The sequence below is a fragment of the Neophocaena asiaeorientalis genome, unplaced genomic scaffold (assembly GCF_003031525.2).
Source record: "Neophocaena asiaeorientalis asiaeorientalis breed wild unplaced genomic scaffold, Neophocaena_asiaeorientalis_V1.1 scaffold684, whole genome shotgun sequence".
Taxonomy (NCBI): Eukaryota; Metazoa; Chordata; class Mammalia; order Artiodactyla; family Phocoenidae; genus Neophocaena; species Neophocaena asiaeorientalis.
In genome coordinates, this window is record NW_020174048.1 from 3,116,769 (window position 1) to 3,137,572 (window position 20,804).

At 37.5% G+C, this 20,804-nt stretch overlaps 1 protein-coding gene across 4 annotated transcripts; it reads right to left on the reverse strand.

The window, feature by feature from the left end:
- Positions 1-971: 971 nt before the first annotated feature.
- Positions 972-19,727, reverse strand: ABHD13 (abhydrolase domain containing 13). Of its 4 annotated transcripts, XR_003004358.1 has the most exons (4): positions 19,475-19,611; positions 16,701-16,932; positions 3,929-6,202; positions 973-3,139 (listed from the first exon to the last, which is right to left on the reverse strand). XR_003004358.1 is itself a non-coding variant. In XM_024753996.1 (3 exons), the coding sequence occupies exons 2-3, from the start codon at positions 16,717-16,719 to the stop codon at positions 5,169-5,171; spliced, it is 1,053 nt and encodes a 350-aa protein (XP_024609764.1). In that variant the 5' UTR covers positions 16,720-16,932; positions 19,475-19,611; the 3' UTR covers positions 972-5,168. The 4 variants fall into 4 exon arrangements, 3 of the variants coding, with proteins under 3 accessions (XP_024609764.1, XP_024609765.1, XP_024609766.1); XM_024753996.1 differs by having other exon boundaries at positions 972-6,202; XM_024753997.1 differs by lacking the exons at positions 16,701-16,932; positions 19,475-19,611 and adding an exon at positions 6,316-6,717 and having other exon boundaries at positions 972-6,202.
- Between the last annotated feature and the right edge of the window lie 1,077 nt (positions 19,728-20,804).

Below are 20,804 nucleotides of genomic sequence, written 5' to 3' on the forward strand. Positions count from 1 at the left end.
GGATGAGAAGTCTTATGAGGTTAATTAACTTCTACATTTTCCTACAGGAACATACATTTAACTACTTTGAAAAAAGTGTAGTTTCTTGTATATTCCTAATTTTCTATACATAGCCACTTTTAATTTCATTTCAATGTCTTAAATCAACTCCAACATGGATAAAAACAAATTGTTTCACTGAGTAAATGAGGGAATGTGCAATTGTCCTAGATTTAGAACTGGAGATACATTCAGATCCCAGCTCCATTCTGGGTAATCTTGAGCACATTACTGAATCACTCTGAGCTCGTTTATTATAAAATGGGAGTTTTATATGTAAATTACTAGACAGTTTGCTGTGAGGGTTCAATGACATTAGCACATTATACACTTGTAGGTATTCAAAAAGTATCTTTTCCCTCCCTTCCCCTTAATAAGACAGGAGTTACAGTCTCTAACCAGATCCAACTGCTCATCATCTTTAGGATGTAAAGCAGGAGTTGAAGAGTGAAATAGGAATGTGAAAAAATTATCACTTGAAAATAAGAACTAGTTATCTAAAGGATTCAGCTTGGTGATCTCTCAGGGAAGTACATGAGGGATGCTTCTTCCCACCAGATCTACCCATGGAAAAATGGTCTCCACTAGGTGAATTCTTCATCTGCACTTACAGGGGGCCATTTAAGGTTTCTCATACATTTCCTATCATCCAGCTGGTTGTGACACTATTTAAGCATGCAAATTTCTGGTTAAGGAAAGCAAGCTACAGCCCCCTAAAGGTCGAATGAATATTAGGCCATTTTTGTAATCATCCCAAATCATTAACACAGTATAATAAGAGAAAAAAAAGCATAATTTCATAAAAGGGCACTTTATGAAATCTCAAGACAACATGACCATGAACAGTTAAAATCTATTTATTCCTAGATTAATGTAACTAATCAAATGCTTTGGGTCTATGCATTCACCAGCAGTTCACATATAGAAAATATTTAATATTAGCCTAAATGAAATGTATGTGAGAGAAAAATACGAGGAAAGGGAAAATAAATCTAACTTCTACTTTTTATTCACACCATTAGTACAATAAAAATTAATTTCAGAACAAATTCAGGAGTTTATTTGATCATTAAGGAAGCTTTAATGTCCTACCATATAATCTAGGTTAATAGAAAAGACTGAATACAAACTATCTTAAGACATTAATCAAACTTTTAATGTATCAATTTATTGCATATGTCAGTACAGAAAAATAGAAAGTGTATTTTAAAAGAAATTTATTGTAAAAACACAAATGTAAATGTTTGCCTTTGCCATGATTAGCACATAATGTACTATAACATTCAGATTTGAGTTATAAAATTTTATCACTGCTTCAAATAAAATATGGCAAATAACAAAAATATGATTTACATTATGAAATGGGATTAACTTATTTTATCCTGAACGTATTTGAAGTTGAAAACAACTTGAATTTTCAGTATATGGAGTACTGACAGAAATTCTGTTATAAATGATGTTAAACAACACACACTCATCCCTGTTACATATGTATATATGACACTTTTCGTAAAAAAAGTGTCTCTTACACACAGTCCTATTGTTAAACTACATTTTTAAGACACAAAATATAAATGGAGGTATATTTGCACCATCTGGCAAAATGTGTTGACTACTATTAGGATGAATGCATTTATTTTGTCATACAAATGAATATACTATTTCTGATTAGCTGAGATGATGTGCGCATATGGCAATATAAGTCAACAGAAGTGCTTTTTATTTTCTACTCCGATTTTAAAAATATGTCTGTGCTCTGTCATTTCCCAACTTTACCTGAGTGATATGAAAATACATAAATTTAAGGATAATCCAAAAGCATTATGACTAATTCTTTTCACATTTCTTTCTCCATAATTGCTGTCAAACATAATAAGAAAAACAGAGAGGGGAGAGGTCAGTGGAGGTTTTCAGTATATCTCAATCATAGTCTAATTTAAAAAGTGACTTCTGCGACACCCTCTTTTAAGGTTTACCTTATTTATTCCTAACCTCAAGGACAGGACTCAGTCAAAAACTACACTTTGGCTGGGCTTGCATGATAGCTTACATAAAATTGAGTATGGCCTTCATTCTTTAATTCCACCAAACAAGCCCATACCCACCTCAAACCAAATCTTATAAACAAAAGAAATGAGTATGAAAGCATCAGGTGGTATGATTCTCAATAAATATTACGGTATCATTAATCTGGTGACGCATTACCAAAGGTAGAATTTGGGTTATTCTCAACTGTCTACAGTCATGAAAAGATAAATTTAAGCTGCCCCATAACAAATTTCAGAACACCATTTTAACGAAACCACCAATTTTACAGTCAAAGTGTTTGCAAAAACATAGGGTAGATGCAGTATCAGGTGCTCCAGTTGCCTTCTCCGTTAGAAACACCTTGAGTTCAAATGATCTGTTTTACATGTTATGCTTCCTTTTCACCAACCTCACCAGCTAATTATTTCCTAGATCTACATTTAAGAACGATGTCACATTTCCCTTTCCAGTTGTTTCTATCCTATTAGTATTCTTTTATCTGTTACAAATGATTTTTTCCTGTATTTTGTAATATCTTTTTTTAGGATCTTTTTTGCCATTTTACCCGCAATAATCCCTTTTAAAATAATGGATTTTGATCTCAACGGATTTTTTCTTGCCATATTTAAAATGACTCTAGGGTTTCCAAATTCCAGCAGCTTAATAACTTAAAAACTCATTCAGAAACTCTTACAGCTGCTCTTACATCAATGAGCCAGAAATTAATAAACAAGATGGACACACACCTATTCCCACTAAGAGATGAGTCCAAAATGAAGGTGTGACTCATGAAGAATTCACGTTTTATTAAGACCAATTGCTTTGGCCACAATATTAGACATGCTTTAAAAAAATGATGCCACAGGCTTCATGGACCCCTGATAATAGGAGTTTGTCTTCTACTCTCTTCCCATCTAAGGAACCAGTCTCAAATACAGAAGGAAACTAGGAAGGAAAGATGTGCTACAACCCTAGACACCTTTTCCTTTTGTTGCAGAAAGAAAGGCTCCTCAACCCAAAGAGGAGAATGAAGGTAGGGATGGGACACATGTACTCCACAACTTCTGAAGTCCTGGGTCAAAAAGAAGAGGGGGGGATTGTTAATAAACCTGGAGTACTAAAAAAAAAAAAAAAGCAGCATAAAACAAAACACTGATGAAGAAAAAGCTTTTTATACTTCATCAGCATAATATTTATAACTAAAGTTGATAAATTCCTCCATAGTGTACTAGACTAAATCATCACATGAAAACATAAGGTACTTTGTAAACTTTAAAGAATGATACAAGTCTAAGGTATGCCACGTAAACTCATGTCTAAACACACTACATTTTGTTGTATTAACGTTCTTGTTAATACATTACTAGTTAGGATAGTCATTCTACATAGCTATGATTGACAAGATGAAAAGTAGCCTTTAATTGTAGTGAATTTATAAATACAAAATACACCTTCCATGATACGCGTTTCCAACTTTTTTTAAAAACGCATGATGTTTTTACAATTTATAGAAAACATTATCCTTTAGAAATCATACTTGCTATAATTTATTTTTTTCTAAATACTGACATAAAGTGAATAAGAATGTTATTTGGCAAAAGTATTTCTAGCCCTATCTCTATGGAAAGAGCTTCAATTAAGGTCAAGATTACTGACCCATTATTTCTCTGCCCTAGCTGCTTGCACAAAGCCAATAAATATAGCTAAAATACTCAGAATATCATATGTTAAAGCTGACATAACATACAGAGCTCAATTACATCTAATTTTTGAGGACTGCTTGAAACAACTTAGCTTATATATCTTAAGGTAAATCCTGTAAGGATTAAGGGGCTCTTTTTTTAAATAAGATTTTTCTTACCTTCTATATGTCGAAATACTACTTCCCACTTACAGCCATTTATTTGTTAAATGTGGTCACAGGTTCTGTGATCAAAAGCTCTAGAGTTCCTTTATCCGCACATTCTCACATGTAGAAAATAAATAAGACTTCCTAAAGCTGTCTTTTGATGCAGTTCTTCTATTTCATAACTGAAACATCAGACCAAAGAATATAGTTTTCATTTACTTTTGTTTTTGTAACTTTTATTTTCAGAAAGTCCAATAAATGATATCCTGGCTTTAGTGGGACAGATATACCTAGATACTTGGACTTAAAAATGAAATGTGGGAATTCTTGTAAAATAGTATGTACAATAATGTAATGATAAGACTTCCTAATTCTTAAACAGATTCTAATCTTCATTATGACTGCTATTAGTGGTTCAGCTGTAGACTTACAAAATCGACAGAAGCTAAAATTCTCTTTGCCACCAAAATTACAAATGTTAAAAAGTTCAAATATGCACATCAAAGCTGCAGTAAAATTCTCAATTTCTATTTTTACATGCCATGATCCAGACTGTACCTAACAAAACACGGTACGTTTATATTGGAAAATGGGGTCCCATTTATTTGTAAGAAAAAGCTGGATCTCAGCATTCACCAGAGCAAAATTCAATGGCAACCTGCACATAGGCCTCAATTTCATTTCTTGCTAAAAACAAAATAGAGTTTACATAAAAATAGATATAACCCAGGTTACCATATACATTGGTATATGACCAGTATTTACATTAAAAACATTGCATTGCATAAGTCAAGGAATAAAATACCATCATGCATTTCATTTTTACGGTGAAAAATGCAATTACAGAACTAAGTTTGCTTACCATGATTGTCCCAATATTTACTAAAGGAATAATACCCAAAGGTTTCTTGTTTACATGTCTCCTTCCACACTTAGTCATTAATCTAAGTGTCATGTAGATTACACAACTTCAGCAACAAGAAACTTCTGAATATGCTATTATGATAGCATACTAAACTAAAGATATGGATACATAACCATATTGAAAGGTTCGATGAAAATGTATGAAATCCCAATAATTATAGTCCTTCAAATGTAAAAAACTATTTGGATCATTTTAAAGGAGCACTGAAGTCCTTTCAAAGTTTAATGTCACTCTTCAGACAAGTACAGATATAACACACTTCTAGAAAGGAACATTCTTTATCGTTCTGCACAAATTAAAATACAGTGCATTAATCAAAAAAAAACATTATATAATTGTTACATTAGATGAAGTTTTTGCCATTTCTTCAGGAGAATGACTCTTTATTACTTCTTTGATGAACTGTTCAAGGGCAGTGAAGTAACCCTGGCATTGCCATGTATCATTATGAGTTCCATCAGGAAAAATGGCTAATCTCTTAGTCCGAGATGGGGAAAGTTCATAAAGTTGCTTCATCATTACTGGTGGGATTAATTGGTCAGAGAGTCCAGAGATGAAAAGAGAAGGCATTCTGCACTGAGAGATTTTTCTGTAGGACAAAAATTTATTTTTGTAGCACCATAAAGGAAGGTAACGCATTGGAAAGAATGAAAATAAAGTGCTGGCCATATGCGGTATGCTTAAAAATGTGTTCTCCACCATAATGGCTGAAATCCTATGTGAATTTTCAGAGGCCAAATGAATAGCTACTGCCCCTCCCAAGGAACGGCCGAAAAGAAAAATTTTTGTTTTGTCAAGGTCAGGTCTGGTCATCACGTAGTCTAGCACAGCCTCAGAATCTAGGTAGAGTCCTTCTTCACTTGCTTCTCCTTCACTTTTTCCATATCCTCGATAATCAACAAGCAAAAGATTAACTTTGAGGTTAACCAACATAAGCAATGCATTCGGTAACCTGTGACCTATGTTGCCTGCATTCCCATGAAAATAAATTATAGTTGGGGAATAGGGCGAATTGTCTCCAGTGTATCTTATCAAAATAAGATTTAGACGCACTCCATCTTTGGTTCTGATGAAAATGTTTTCATGTGGAATACCAGTCGGCATGGGAACATAAAGGCGTGAAGAAGATGGCTGTTCTGGGAAATAAAGCAATACATCCTGGAATTTATAGAGAATACCTGCTATTGATATGAATATTAACAAAAGTAAGATAATGCCTCCATACAGATGGAAAGTCACTATTAAAGGTAAAAGAGAAATACGGCAGAGAGCCCAAGACCATGAAGCCAAAGCTATTAGCCATCTTTCAACAAAGTTCCACAGCATCCAGGACTTTTCCATTGTGGCTCTCCGTAAGCGTCCTGAAGAGAGACAGAGATAGGGAGAATCAGTAATTCAACATATATCTATTATTTTAAAAGTTAGATCCATGATGTAATAAATCATGGTACTAGGTGAATCCTTGGAAACCTACATCAATCCATCCACAAAATCGATTGTTCTAATTTTCTTCATTCCTTCAGTTCTCAAGGTCTCCTTTCTCCCTCCACTGCTGTATATATGAAACACAAATATTCATCAAACTATATTCATTTTCTTAAAAAAAATGCAGGTACTTTCATTCATGTATTCTCCTTGATTTGACAGAAAAATAAGTTGATGCCATGTTCCCAATTTTTTATATGAGGGAACAAACGCTCTGGAGCATAAGTAGATTGGCTGTGTCCCAGCTGTGCAGACAGAAGAGCCTGGAGACCAAGCAGCACGCTTCTAATGCTCCTGGTGCACCCACTGGTCAGCTAGGTAAGGTGAGGGCAACTTTTTAATTTGAGGTAAAACTGACATATACCATATTAATTTCAGGTGTACAACATAATGATTCAATATCTGTATATACTGCAAAATGATCACAATAAATCTAGTTAACATCCATCTCTATACATAGTTACAAAATCTTTTTCTTGTGATGAGAACTTTTAAGATCTACGCTTAGCAACTTTCAAACATTCAATACAGTATTAACTTGTCACCATGCTGTGCATAACATCCCCATGACTTATTTTACAACTGTTAAGTTTATACCTTTTGACCCACTTCTTTTATTTTGCTCACTACCCCCAGCTTCTGGCAACAACCAATATGTTCTCTCTATCTATGAGTATGGGGTTGTTTTGTTTGTTTTCAGAATCTACACATAAGTGAGATCATATAGTATTTGTCCTTCTCTGACTTACTTTACTTAGTATAATGCCCTCAAGATCTATTCATGTTGTTATATATGGCAAAATGTCCTCCTTTTTAATGGATGAATAATACTCCATTGTGTGTGTGTACGCACAGACACATCCCACATTTTCTTTATTCATTCATCCATCAATGAACACCTAGGTTGTCTCTGTATCCTGGCTATATAGTAAATAATGCTACAGTAAACATGGTGGTGCATATATCTTTTTGAGTTAGTGCTAAATTTCACGACTTTAATCCATTTTGAGTTAATTTTTCTGTATGGTGTAAAACAGTAGTCCAGTTTCATTCTTCCACATGTGGCTACCCAGTTTACCCAATATCATTTATTGAAGAAACTGTCCATTCCTCATTGTATATTCTTGGCTCCTTTGTCATAAATTGACATATTATGTGTGGGTTTATTTCTGGGCTCTCTATCCTGTTCCACTGATCTATGTGTTTGTTTTTGTGCCAATACCATACTGTTCTGATTACTATAGCTTTGTAATAGAGTTTGAAATCAGGAAGCATGATGTCTCCACCTTTGTTTTCCTTTCTCAAGAATACTTTGACTATTCAGGGTCTTTTGTAGTTCCATACAAATTTTAGGATTATTTGTTTTATTTCTGAGATAAACGCCACTGGAATTTTGATAGGGATTGTACTGAATCTGTAGACTGCTTTGGGCAGTATGAACAATATTAATTCTTCCAATCCATGAGTACCAAATACCTTTCCACTTTCTTGTGTATCCTTCAATTTCTTTCATTAATGTCTTATAGTGTTCAGTGTTCAATTCTTTTACCTCCTTGGTTAAATTTATTCCTTGGTATTTTACTCTTTCTTTAAATTGAAACATAGTTGACTTACAATGTTTTAGGTGTACAGCAGTGATTCAGTTATATATAGATACATACATACACACACACACACACACACACACATATAACTTTTTCAGATTCTTTTCCATTCTTTTCCATAATGTCATTACAAGATATTGAATGTATCTTGGGCTACATAGTAGGTCCTTGTTTATCTAACAGTGTATACCTGTTAATCCCAAATTCCCAATTTATCTCCCCCTCCTTCCCCTTTGGTAACCATAAGTTTGCCTTCTATATCTGTGAGTCTATTTCTGTTTTGTAAATAAACTCATTTGTATAATTTTTTTATATTCCACATATAAGTGACACCATACGGTGTCTTTCTCTGTCTGACTTACTTCAATTAACATGATAATCTCTAGGTCCATTCATGTTGCTACAAATGGCATTATGTCATTCATTTTGGGGGCTGAGTAATATTCCAGTGTGTGTGTGTGTGTGTGTGTGTGTGTGTGTATGCCACATTTTCTTTATCCATTCATCTGCTGATGTATATTTAGGCTGCTTCCACGTCTTGGCTATTGTAAATAGTGCTGCTATGAACACTGGGGTGCATCCATCTTTTTGAATTACAGTTTTCGTCTTTTCTGGATATATGCCCAGGAATGAGACTGCTCGATCATAGAGTAATTCTATATTTAGTTTTTAAGGAACCTCCATCCTGTTCTCCATAATGGCTGCACCAATTTACATTCTCATCAACAGTTTAGGAGAGCTTCCTTTTCTCCACAACCTCTTCAGTATTTATTATTTGTAGACTTTTTGATGATGGCCATTTTGATTGATCAGTGTGAGGTGGCATCTCATTGTAGTTTTGATTTGCATTTCTCTAATAATTAGTGATGCTGAGCATCTTTTCATGTGCCACTGGCCACCTGTATGTCTTCTTTGGAGAAATGTCTATTTAGGTCTTCTGTCCATTTTTGGATTGGGTTGAGAGTTTTTGGGGGTTTTCTGATATTGAGCAGTATAGACTGTTTGTATATTTTGGAAATTAAGGCCTTGTTGGTCTCATGGTTTGCAAATATTTTCTCCCAGTCCATAGGCTGTCTTTTCGTTTTGTTTATGATTTACTTTGTTGTGCAAAAGCTTTTAAGTTTAATTAAGTCCCATTTGTCTAGTTTTGCTTTTGTTTCCATTTCTCTAGGAGATGGACCCAAAACAACTTTACTGAGCTAGGTAGGTTAAGGGCAAATTTTATTAAAGAGGTAGTTAACAGATTCTAACCTATCAAGACCAATCCAATAGAATTTATTGTCAATTTTCTTTTTCACATTATAGAAGAAAATTATAATTAAACTAAAATATAAAATATGTTCCCTTCTATTTGGAGGTTCTCACAGCTAAATTTAAAAAATAATTTAAATGGAACACTAGTTTCTAATATTGTATTATTTTTAAGAAAAAGTCTAATCATTTGTCTTTCATATCTGATTAAAAAGAGACTTTAGATAGTTAATACTGTGAAATATGCTCAATCTTTTATAGAGCCCTCACTGCAATTTCACACCAGCGGGTCAACAAAGATTGCTACAGTATACTGATAAGGCCATAAACACTTGGGGGATAAGTGTGAAACAAAGACACAGAAATTCTATTTCAGAACCAGAGATAAATGAAGAAAACGACTTACTGGAGAAAAATCTTTTTAAAGTTTGCTAAAAGCTGTAACTGATGTAAAGAAAATACAAAAGAAAAGCTTTCAGAAGTCATTGTTTTTGTTATCAAATAAAGTTTATGTGTGTTGTCTTAAAAAGGCACAAGAGGTGAGATGTTACAATTTTGCTTATGTAGTACTCATTTACTTATATATTTACCATTTTTAAAAATTACATTCTTTTACTCACTAACAAAACTACCATAAAGAAGTTATTCTTAAGTTTAATAAATAATTGTTAATGACTTATCTTTATAAAATTTTATTGTATTTCATAAGCTAATAAATGTGGCATTTTAGTTCATCAAATTAGATTTAAACACTGAAAACCAAGTTAAATTATACTGGCTACAAAGATGAGTTAGACAATTTAATAGATTCCATTTTTCATTATAATCTCACCAAGAATATTTTACTATTCCGCCAAACATGGACCTTCGAATCTGAATTTGCATTCAAATAACTCTCTTTGAACATAAACCAACAGTGTAGCATTTTTCTGAAGTTTCTCTAAAATCAACACTGCCACCCAGTTGCAGCAAGTTTTATTACAATAAGCACTATGTTAAGCCAGAGAAAAGCAGGTATGTGAGGTAAAACAAAGATCCAAGCTTAACAACTAGAGAAGCAATACCTGAGCATTAGGTGTCAGACCTGGATAAGAACCAGATTGAAAGAGGCTACACTACAGCAGCCAAATAAGCCAATTACACTGAATACTGAATAACTGTTCCAGGTCAATAATCAATGCTGTTTACAATCTCTGACCACTATTCATCAACAGCTTAAATTATACAGGGCTACTCTATAATCCTTCACTGTAGTGGATAAGTCTGAACAACACATCTGAGCACTTAAATTTTTCATCTAATGCTTACTTAATTTTATTTCTTTAAGAGAACGATTTTCATTTGTACCCGGAAGTTATATTAGGAAAATTTGAAAACAGACTGGCATTTACTTTATACATCAAAATAAAATAATTTTTGTATAATGATTAGGATTAACAAGGTTTGGGATATAACATACAAATATACTAAGGCACTGTGTCATTTGGAAAATAAGATACCATTTAAGATATTTCTTTAGGGAAAAAATGTACTTTTTTTCATAGTCAAGCCAATCGTTTATGGCAGAAGTATCAGAGAGATGAGTAACTCAAATATCACTTATTTGGTGATATAGTAGGAAAAAAACACTAAAATTCCATCACCCTTAAAGTCTGCTCTACCATATATTTGTTAAATAATCTTGGGTTTATCAGTTATTTCCAGTTTGAATTTCCTTTTCAGTAGAATGAGAATTCTAAAAATGCCTATTTATAAAGGTGGTCAGCATTGTCAAACAAAATTGATAAAAAAGCATTTACAAATGCTACAGATATATTAACTTCATTTGCTTTTGTGACTAGTATTTCTGGCTGTACTACTACATTCTTAACCATGTTCTGCTTGAATTAACATCAAAATTAGAACTTACCAAACACCTATAAGAAAAAAATATATAGGAATTTGATAAGGGCATGGCAAAGCACTCCTACAACCTGGATAATCAGGAGTGAATTGACTCAAGTTTTCACATCAAAGTTCTTATAAAAAACTAGTACAACACTAAATAAAACATAAACCTCATAATACATGGACAGGGCATATTTTGAAATTCAAACCACCTATATAGATTAAACTATATAAAGTTTTCGATTTTCAAACTTTGAAAAAATATCTTTTTTAAAAAAGTAGTCTCTTTTTTTTTTTTTTGCTGCCTCCAAAACAAGACTTCACTCACAGAAAAGGCTCAGTAAACAGCTATTATCATCGTTACCATGACTGTCATCATTACCATCATCTTTGTTTTTACATCATCTTATTTCATTCTGTCCTTCTTGGGAACTGCAACTAGATGTTTAAAGATAAATTTGCTTTTTTAAACACACAGTTGCTTGCATATATTTATCATCATTCATAGGAAATTATGGCAAAACATCTATTTTTTAAAGGTCTTTCTATAATGTACACAGTAAATCTAACCTCATATAATGAGAAATGCCTGAGAACATGAGAAATGCCAGCATCACCTGACAGTCAAATCTTTTGTTGAGAAATTTCCTGAAAACAAGTTTCTGAGCTCTTCCCCAGAAATCACAAGCTCTGTACAGAGATCAGCCTTTTGGTCTCTCGCACCGGGCTCTTCCTTCTCCTCTTTCTTCCAGAGGATGGGAACAGGACAGGATCCATGATCAGTGAGAGCTTCTGAAATAAGTTCTGCTCAAGCATCTCACTGTTGATCCAACCAGCTCTCCCATTTGTAACTACAGAAATATTTAAGGGCATTTTAACCCCGGAATAGGGAATTGTTGATGCTCTAGCTCTCAATATCCAGAGACCTGCTGCCTGGCTGAGATGACATATTTCGAAGTGAAGTGAGGCTGGGACAGAAGTATGGTCTCCCTGTGATAATGGTTAGTGAGTAACAGCAGCCGTCTTCCTGGGCTCCTCTGTCAGGAACCACAGTCCCCAGCATACCTCATGCTCTGGTGGCATCTCTGAGGGCTGTAACAATGTCTGAGCAATTTTCATTAATTTTCAGCTGACTCATTTTTCCAATTTAAGTCATTTAATCCTCACAAATTAAGGAAGCATGCAATGTTATTTCCTTTCTACAGATGAAAAAAAAAAAACAGGTAGAGAGGTGAAGCAACTTGCTAACATTTACAAGGCTGATTAATGCTAGAGACAAGATGAGAAATCAAGTCTTTTTGACCCAAAGCTCTTAATCTCTGATTTCAAAGCATCTAACTATTTCTGAGTCTCTTAGAATCTCATCATGTTCATGGTATGGATGCTTCTCAAATCACTGGTAATTTCCTATAACAGCTGCTTCGTCTTCAGAATCTTTTCAACATACAGTACTGAATTTAAATTTGTAAGGCCAGGAACTGTGTTCTTTTTCACTACTGTATCCCTACGGGTAGTACACCACTTTATATATATTCAAAACTAAAATTTTTTTTTTTTTTTTTTTTTTTTTTTTTTTTGCGGTACGCGGGCCTCTCATTGTTGTGGCCTCTCCTGTTGCGGAGCACAGGCTCCGGACGCGCAGGCTCAGCCGCTCTGCGGCATGTGGGATCTTCCCGGACCGGGGCACGAACCCGTGTCCCCTGCATCGGCAGGCGGACCCCCAACCACCGCGCCACCAGGGAAGCCCTAAAATGTTTTTTTTTAAATGAACAATCCAGTAATGTATCTGAATTATTAGATTTCTAAGAAAACACAACAGCATTCTGAGCATCAGACATATATATTTAAGACTGGACACCAGAAAAATGGCATATCTGAGTCCATTATTGGTTAGGAACAATAGGGATTTAACCTTGCAGTTTTCCACAAAGCATTCCTGAAAAGCTGCCTTAATTAAATGACTTTGTGATAAACAAAGGTAATCTTGCAATGGACTGTTAAACTGTGGAAGTCAATAAAAGTCAATTCATTTTGAGGAATATCAAATGGATGTCAATTTTAAGGACAGGTTAATAAAAACTGTTCTAGAGTGTGTGTCTCTTCTCTATAATACATTACGGCATATTGGCGGTTTAGAAAGAGACCTCCATGCACGAACTGCCTTATTTGTCCTATAACCCAATTAACCAATAATTTCTGCTCCTCCTTCTGTATCACACCACCATGCTCTTAATGGGACTGGATCTATCAAACAATATAAGAAGGATTTTTTTTGGATAAATCTGCTGAAACTATCAACAAAGTACAATTACTAGAGCCATCTGCTGAGATGTAAAAACAACTTCACATAAACCCAGGGGCTACGATGACCAATAAAAATGAACGCTGCCTCCGGTACAGTCCACTGCACAGATCCTAGAGCTAACAGTAAGTTTTCCACTTCTTTTGTCAAAAAATTAGTGTTTTTTGAATAAAGGGTTAACAAAACCTTTTCTCGGACTTCCCTGGTGGCGCAGTGGTTAAGAATCCCCCTGCCACTGCAGGGGACACGGGTTCGAGCCCTGGTCTGGGAAGATCCCACATGTGAGCCATGGCCGCTGAGCCTGCGCGTCCGGAGCCTGTGCTCCGCAACAGGAGAGGCCACAGCAGTGAGAGGCCTGCATACCGCGAAAAAAAAAAAAAGTACATCCTATGAGGAAAATTTATGAAATGTGTTGCCAGAAGAGATGGGTTATTCGCCAGGTTCTTTTGCATGCTGCGATGCACCTGCTGATAACATCTTAGTATCATAAACAATAAAGAGAAATTTGAGTTTAATGTACTCCAAGTGAAATCAATGTTTATACTAATTAAAAAGGGAAAGAACATTAGACCTGTAGAGCATAGAAGCTCGGTCAACCAATATCCTTCATCTGCCATTCTTCTTCTACATTATTACTCTGTTTCTAATCTTATGCCTACGTCTTAAATAAGTGCCTGACTTATTCTCATTTCTCAATTCTACCTTTGCCAAGTTATCACACCAGCTCTCACATATCAAATGTCTCTAAAGCCCATCTATCTATGGCTTCGACCACCCCAGTAACTGCTAACTACTCGCTAGTAGAGGATCTGATGCGTGAGCTCTTGTGATGATCTCTCATAAAAAGCAAACCTCACTTACTAATAAATCCAATGGACTTTTCCCAATCCCCACTGCAACACCGTACCCCTAAGTAGCACCAAACCTGGAATCTTCCTCAGCTTCCAGTATAATCAAATCACTGTGTTTCTCGCTCTGACCCACCCCTAAATGTTGGCATTTTCCAAGGCCCTGTGTATTTACCTTTCTTTCCCTCAGGGATTTCATTCTTTCTCATGGCTCCAACCATCATACTTGTTTATGAATTATTCCCATTCTCCATGTCTACTCCATCGATAATCTCAATTTATCTGTTCCTTGAGTACCTGATGCTTCGTTAACAACACAGACTTACCCAAAACTAAACAAATCCTCCTCATCTGATGTTTTACATGCTTTATGTTAATTATGAACAAAAAAGCATGATGTGTAAACAAATATATTTTTTAAAAAACAACTGATGCTAGGGCTACATATAAAATAACATGCAAAGTAAATTTAACTATGTTACAATATCAATAATAGGTACATTATTATAACATGCACAGGTCTTATATCCGAATGAAAAAATATCAACCTTAAAAACAATTTTTGTGCTTTTTATTTAGATGAAGTGGTTAGAGGTGCCATCTGATATTATGAGCACTCCTCAAGAAACAATCTATTAAAAACATGACTAGGGGCTTCCCTGGTGGCACAGTGGTTGAGAGTCCGCCTGCCGATGCAGGGGACACGGGTTCGTGCCCCGGTCCGGGAAGATCCCACATGCCGCGGAGCGGCTGGGCCCGTGAGCCATGGCCGCTGAGCCTGCGCGTCCAGAGCCTGTGCTCCGCAACGGGAGAGGCCACAACGGTGAGAGGCCCGCGTACCGCAAAAAAAAAAAAAAAAAAAAAAAAAAAAAAAAAAAAAAAGACTAATTTTTATTGTAATGTATAGACAAAGTAAATCTAATTATGATTGTTTTCTTTTTAAAAGAATGGTTCTGAAATATTAGTAGTATCTTTTTATACTCTACAAGTACTTTGAGCAAATGAATGAAAAGAAATCTGATGATGCTCATCTTGAGAATTTTAGTCATTAACTTGTTTTGTTCACCTTTATTGCTCCATATGCTTCCTATCTTTAAATATCAGCCCATATAAGTACACAGTAACCCATTTAAGGCTAAAAATATAAACAATTTATAGCGGTGAAGCTGTCAGAACCACCATGTTGGTTACGGTGTGAGCTGAGTGACCAGTCAACTGAGTGAGTGATGAACATGTGCGTCTGACCTCCTTTAATCACCTTATGTGCTCCCTCACATATGTACTTGGAGGATCGCAAATGGTTCCATTTCTAAGGAAAAATATTTAAATAACTGTTCAGTAAGCTGAGGCTTAAAAAAAAAGAGAGATCAATACCAAACGTATGCTCACCTTCAATCATATGAGTCCTCAGAACACAACTACACGTCCCCCAAGGGAGTTCTCAAACCCAGCCCAGACCACAAAATGGTCCCAGGGTTGGTTTCCCAGCCTCATCAGATTCCATTGCATCTTATCATAGTATTTCAAGATTAAAGACAACGCCACCAATACTTGCAGACACCTGCTATCTGAATCATAGTGCTCAGACACTATAGACTATTTAAAACTTATAAATATGCAGTCCTATTCTTAAGTAGCTCATGATCTACTCAGTAGCCCTTGGTCTACTCAGGGATCATGGGCATATGTAACTGTATATGTCTAACATAAATTTAATTATAGAGGGGCCAAGGAAAATTAGAGAAAGATCACACTGTCCTTACACAGAGCAAAAGAAAACGAAAACCTTAACTATGTGCCCTTCACAACATAATTTTAGTAATCTCTGGATTTCATTATGCTTGAATACTTAAAGAAACCATGGGGAAATTTTTGCCAATTTTTAAAAAACAGGACAAAGTACAACTCTAGGGTGAAGAATTTCTCTTACTTTCCATCAAACAGCTGTCTATGCCACTTATTCATTTAGCAATATTTTATCCAAAAATTTTAAATAAATAAAGATTAACAACTTAGATATATCAAGAACTAAAGCTCAAACTATGGGAATGGATACATTTAATTATGACTGCCCCAATAATACTAGCAGAGTAAACTGAACAAATATGTTACTCTTTCAATCGCATATAAAATTATACTTTAATGAAGCCTGGAACTGTCTCGCAAAAAAAAAAGTAAATGCTAATTATTCTCATTATTTTTTAAATGCAGAAGTTTATATCGTACTGCACAGTATATATTCATTTACTGATTCTGCCAACAGTAAAAGGTCTTTGAAAACTACAGAAGATGTTTTACCTATACATGAATTAAATATGACTTCCCCAAAAAAAATCTGACTGAAGAGTAACCAATTATAAATACAATTTTAAGAAGTCATAAACATACTATTATTTTAAAGGCCTTTATATCCATCTCGATTGATAATTTTAGGAACATCTTGCTTAAAAATAAAAACTGCTCGTACATTAAAGAAACATACCGACAAGTGACAAAACCATGTGCAGGTTCAAGGGAAGACTAAAAAGTGGAAAGCAAATTCATGTGTCACGCCTAACGTCTGCATCACCGGGGGAGAATGGTATCCTCTGGGGGAATTCACAGCTTCCAATCACATTTCAAGTAACAGGGAAAGCAGATTCAGCTCTCCTGCATCAATGGATCTCCTTTTCTGCTAAGCACCGGAAAGTTAAGAAACCATGCCAGCTGCACAGCTGAAATGAAAACACAAACAGCCACTATCAGTGTGCTGGAGACACCACAGGATGAATTATCTATTTCCCTAATGGTTACCCACGTGTCACCAATAATGAAAAAGTGTGTATTAATAGTCCTATGGGACAAATCAACAGTAACTGCCTATGGAGATGCTGGATTTAAACTGGGATTTCAATTGGCTTGAGCAGACATCTGGAACATTATACCAGGCAGCAACTTAGTAGCATTTTTGTGCTTTCCCTTTCGCCTGAAGCACAGAAGACTTCGCAAATCTAGTCAACTCTGAGAGAACAAAGATAACAGATTCTTGTCACTGTGGAAGTCAATCACAATTTATTCTGAGATTATAAATATCAAAGAAAGAAAAGGGTTAAAAAAATAGATCCACAAGGCTAAAAATGCAAACAGTGATGTAAGAATTAAAACTGATAATGAAATTCAGGACGTTTCCAACTTACGACGGGATAGTGTTCTAAATACTATTAACTAAATGGGTGAAACTTGGAATTTATTTTCTTATAAAATCAGTTACAGAAGAAGTAAGATTCTCAGGCTAGCTCATAAACGCACACAGTTCACACCCTGGATATACTAGAGCTTTGTAATTCCAGTACAATATACTGCTGTAGGAGTTGAGACTTATACGAAACAGCAACGTAAAATGTAATAATTTATTATGCAGTCTATCGCTTGAGGGGGAAAAAATCTTAAATAGAAAAACTAGAACCCTTTTTTTTTTTTTTTTAGGTCTGTTCTCAAAAGAGTATATAAGGGCCTCAAACATTCCTGAGGTGACTAACCGATAATTAGAAAGATTTTAGAATCTCTGAGTAACAACCGAGTTCTAAATTAAAGAAAAACAGAGAAACAGAAGTAGATTTTCCTGAGGTAAGCGACCAGAGAGAAGAGATCCCAGAAAAAGGTTAGGTTGGATTGTTTCCTGTACCCACTTCTAAAGTCACAATGTTGACCCAGGACAACTTGGTTAGTAAATGCTCTCGCTCAGGCCTGAGGTGTGGCTGAGAAGCCAGGAGGCTTGCCAAGGTCCGTATGTACAGATATTCATAAGCTGGCTCACTTTCATCATTCCAAAGGACCTATCAATGGCAAGCAGCGTCGTGCTGTGGGAACGAGGGTGTTTTCAGGCTCCGTATGCTGACAGCTGGGTGGCTTTTGCCAACTCACGTAAGCTTTCTAAATATATGTCTCCTGGTGTGTAAAAAGGGGGTCAAACACGTAACTGAAACACAGCCGCGATCAACTGTAACACAGTATGTTAGTACACGCAGCTACTTGTACAAGACAAAAGTTAAAGCATTTTATTATCTACTAGAGCAGAGTAAGTACAACTAGAAGGTCTGCTAGACCTGGATGAAATAATGGTAGGACTCACTGGAGATTACCTGAGTAGGTGCACACAGGAAGGAATTAGGGCGCTGCCTTATTTTTTCCTGTCAAAACCCAGCTCAGGTAGCAGCTCCTTCAGAAAGCCTTCCCTGGTCCTCTACTCCCTACTGCCAACCATTTCACATCCTGTAGTTTGTACAAATTCATGTGGTGGCACTCACTGCCGTAGTGTAATTCATCTGCTTTACAGAGACTGTGAGTTCCTTGATGACAGTGACATCATCTTATGCAAATCCGTATTTTCAGTCGACAGAGCAATGCCTGGCACACAGTAAATCTCTATTAACAGCTACTGAATTGAGCAGTCTAGGACGTAAGCAGGACAATTATGACATACCACTAGATGGTCAACCACGAGTTCTTAGCTCGTGGAATAAAACTTAACCTCTCAGCAAAAGATACGAGATTAACCCACGCTTGCGCACAAGTTCTTAACGCGTGCCGAAAGATACCAGGAGAGGATCCATGAAAAGCCAAGCATCAAAACTTAAAGCCCACATCTTCTTGTGCCTTTCTATGCAGTAACTGTAACATGGTGAACCTAAGTCAAAGAGCTATCGAATAAAAGACTTTGTTTGGGGTTCTGATACCTTGGGCAGTAAGTCTCGTAATGCATTTTGCAGAAAACACATGTTGACAAGACTCTACAGCAAAACTGACTTAATTCTATGGGGTGCTCCCGCCCCGTTTCATAAACACCCCAAAGTTCCTAACATGGAATTCGCAGGTCTAAACCTGTTCTTGACCTGAGTGGGCCAGGACTACTCCATATCTCACACCTGGCAGCTGGGATTTTCGCTGCACTTTTCCTGTGTGCGGGGGAGGGCTGGGCTGGGGATGGATGGTGTCCACGCGCCGGTTTGTACACGTTACTGGAAACAGCGGATTCTAAGACACCTTCTAGGACAGCGTCCCGGCGCCGCACTGGAGGGCGGTCGGGAATCGGCGCGCCTCGGTTCCCACAGCGGCGTCTGTTTGGGCTTCTCCCCCCTCGGCCGGCGAGGCTGCGGAGAGGGCTCCGTCCGGTCCCGCACGGCCCTGGGCGCGTAGCCCCGCGCTCCCGGGAGGCCCCCGCCGGCCGCCCCCCGCGGCCCCGGGACACGGCGGCCCCGAGGCCCGCACCGCACTTACTTAGACCTGCTCGCAGGCTGCGCAGTCGGCCGCGGACTCGGAACCCGGCGCCGCGGAGAAGCGTCCCCCCGCGCCGCTTCCGTCGCTCCTCATCGTCCTCCTCCAGCCGAGGGGCCGCCGCCGTCGCCACAGTGTAGCCCGGAGCTCCTGCGGCGCCGCTCTCGGCTCCTCCACTTCCGGCCCACGCTCTGTGTAGCCGGCAAATACTCCCGCCGGCTCCCACATCACCTGCTCTCGCCTTCCTCCCGGGAGTGGGAAGCGGGCCCGCCCTCCCGAGCATGCGCAGAGACCGCGGCCGGAGGCGTTTCCCCACCCGCGACGGCGGCCCGGACGGACAAGATACCGCGGGAACGGGCCGCCGGCACGCGCATGCTCGCGATGGGCCGGATACCCAGCGGCGGGTTGTCCAGTAGCCTCTCTTCCCTCCGATCACTCGGAGGCCTCTCGCCCCGCCTCCGAGGCCTCCGGGGTGAGAGCTCGGAGCCTGCCGGATCTGCCTGTAGGACGCATGTCTTCCCGAAGAAGCGGTGTGTGCCCCAGTCGGTTGTTAAGGATATAGGAGTGAGTTCCGGCACTTAAATCGCTTCCTTAACTTCGTTTCTCTTTTTGTCTTCTCCCAACCCAGACCGCTCCTACCTTTGTCAGAGTGGACCGTCACGGGCGGATGCATGGTTTATGAGGCCCGAAACTTGTACCATTTAGACGGCCCTTGTAAAGAAAAAGAATGGAACATTACCTTACTTTTGCAAATTTTACAGAAGCACAAGACAGTGAAGACATTGCTAGGGCCCCTCCCAGGTCCTTGGAAGTGACCATACAAATGGGCCCCTGAAGCTGGAGCGTCATTACCTTCACTGACAACCGCCTTGCGCACCAAATTGTACTCAATTGTTTGTTTATCGATGTCTAACCCTACCCCCCGTCATTCCCTATTCTCTGTACCCTGTATTATATATACAGAGGATATGTAACAATGTTTTTTAAAGCTTGGAATCTGCTACCAAATTGAGAGCTCCAGGTCAGAGAGGCTCTTGATAATAATTCCTGTTTTTATCAGAAATTGTTATCTGATAACAATAAAATAATAATAAATAAATAAATAATAAAAATTTTGCAAAAGCATATTTTTCCACCTAAATGAAACCGCAGACGATTTGGGAGGGAAGATGCCCTCCTCTCCCCTGGGTGCTTTCACAACCACGGAAATGAGTGATGGTACCACTCTTTACACATAGGGAGCAGAACTCTGAGAGGTTGTCGCTTGCTAAGAGTAGCCTAAGCAGAGAGGCTCAGGCTCAAAGTCCCAGTAAGGAGCCAGGGGACAAAGTAT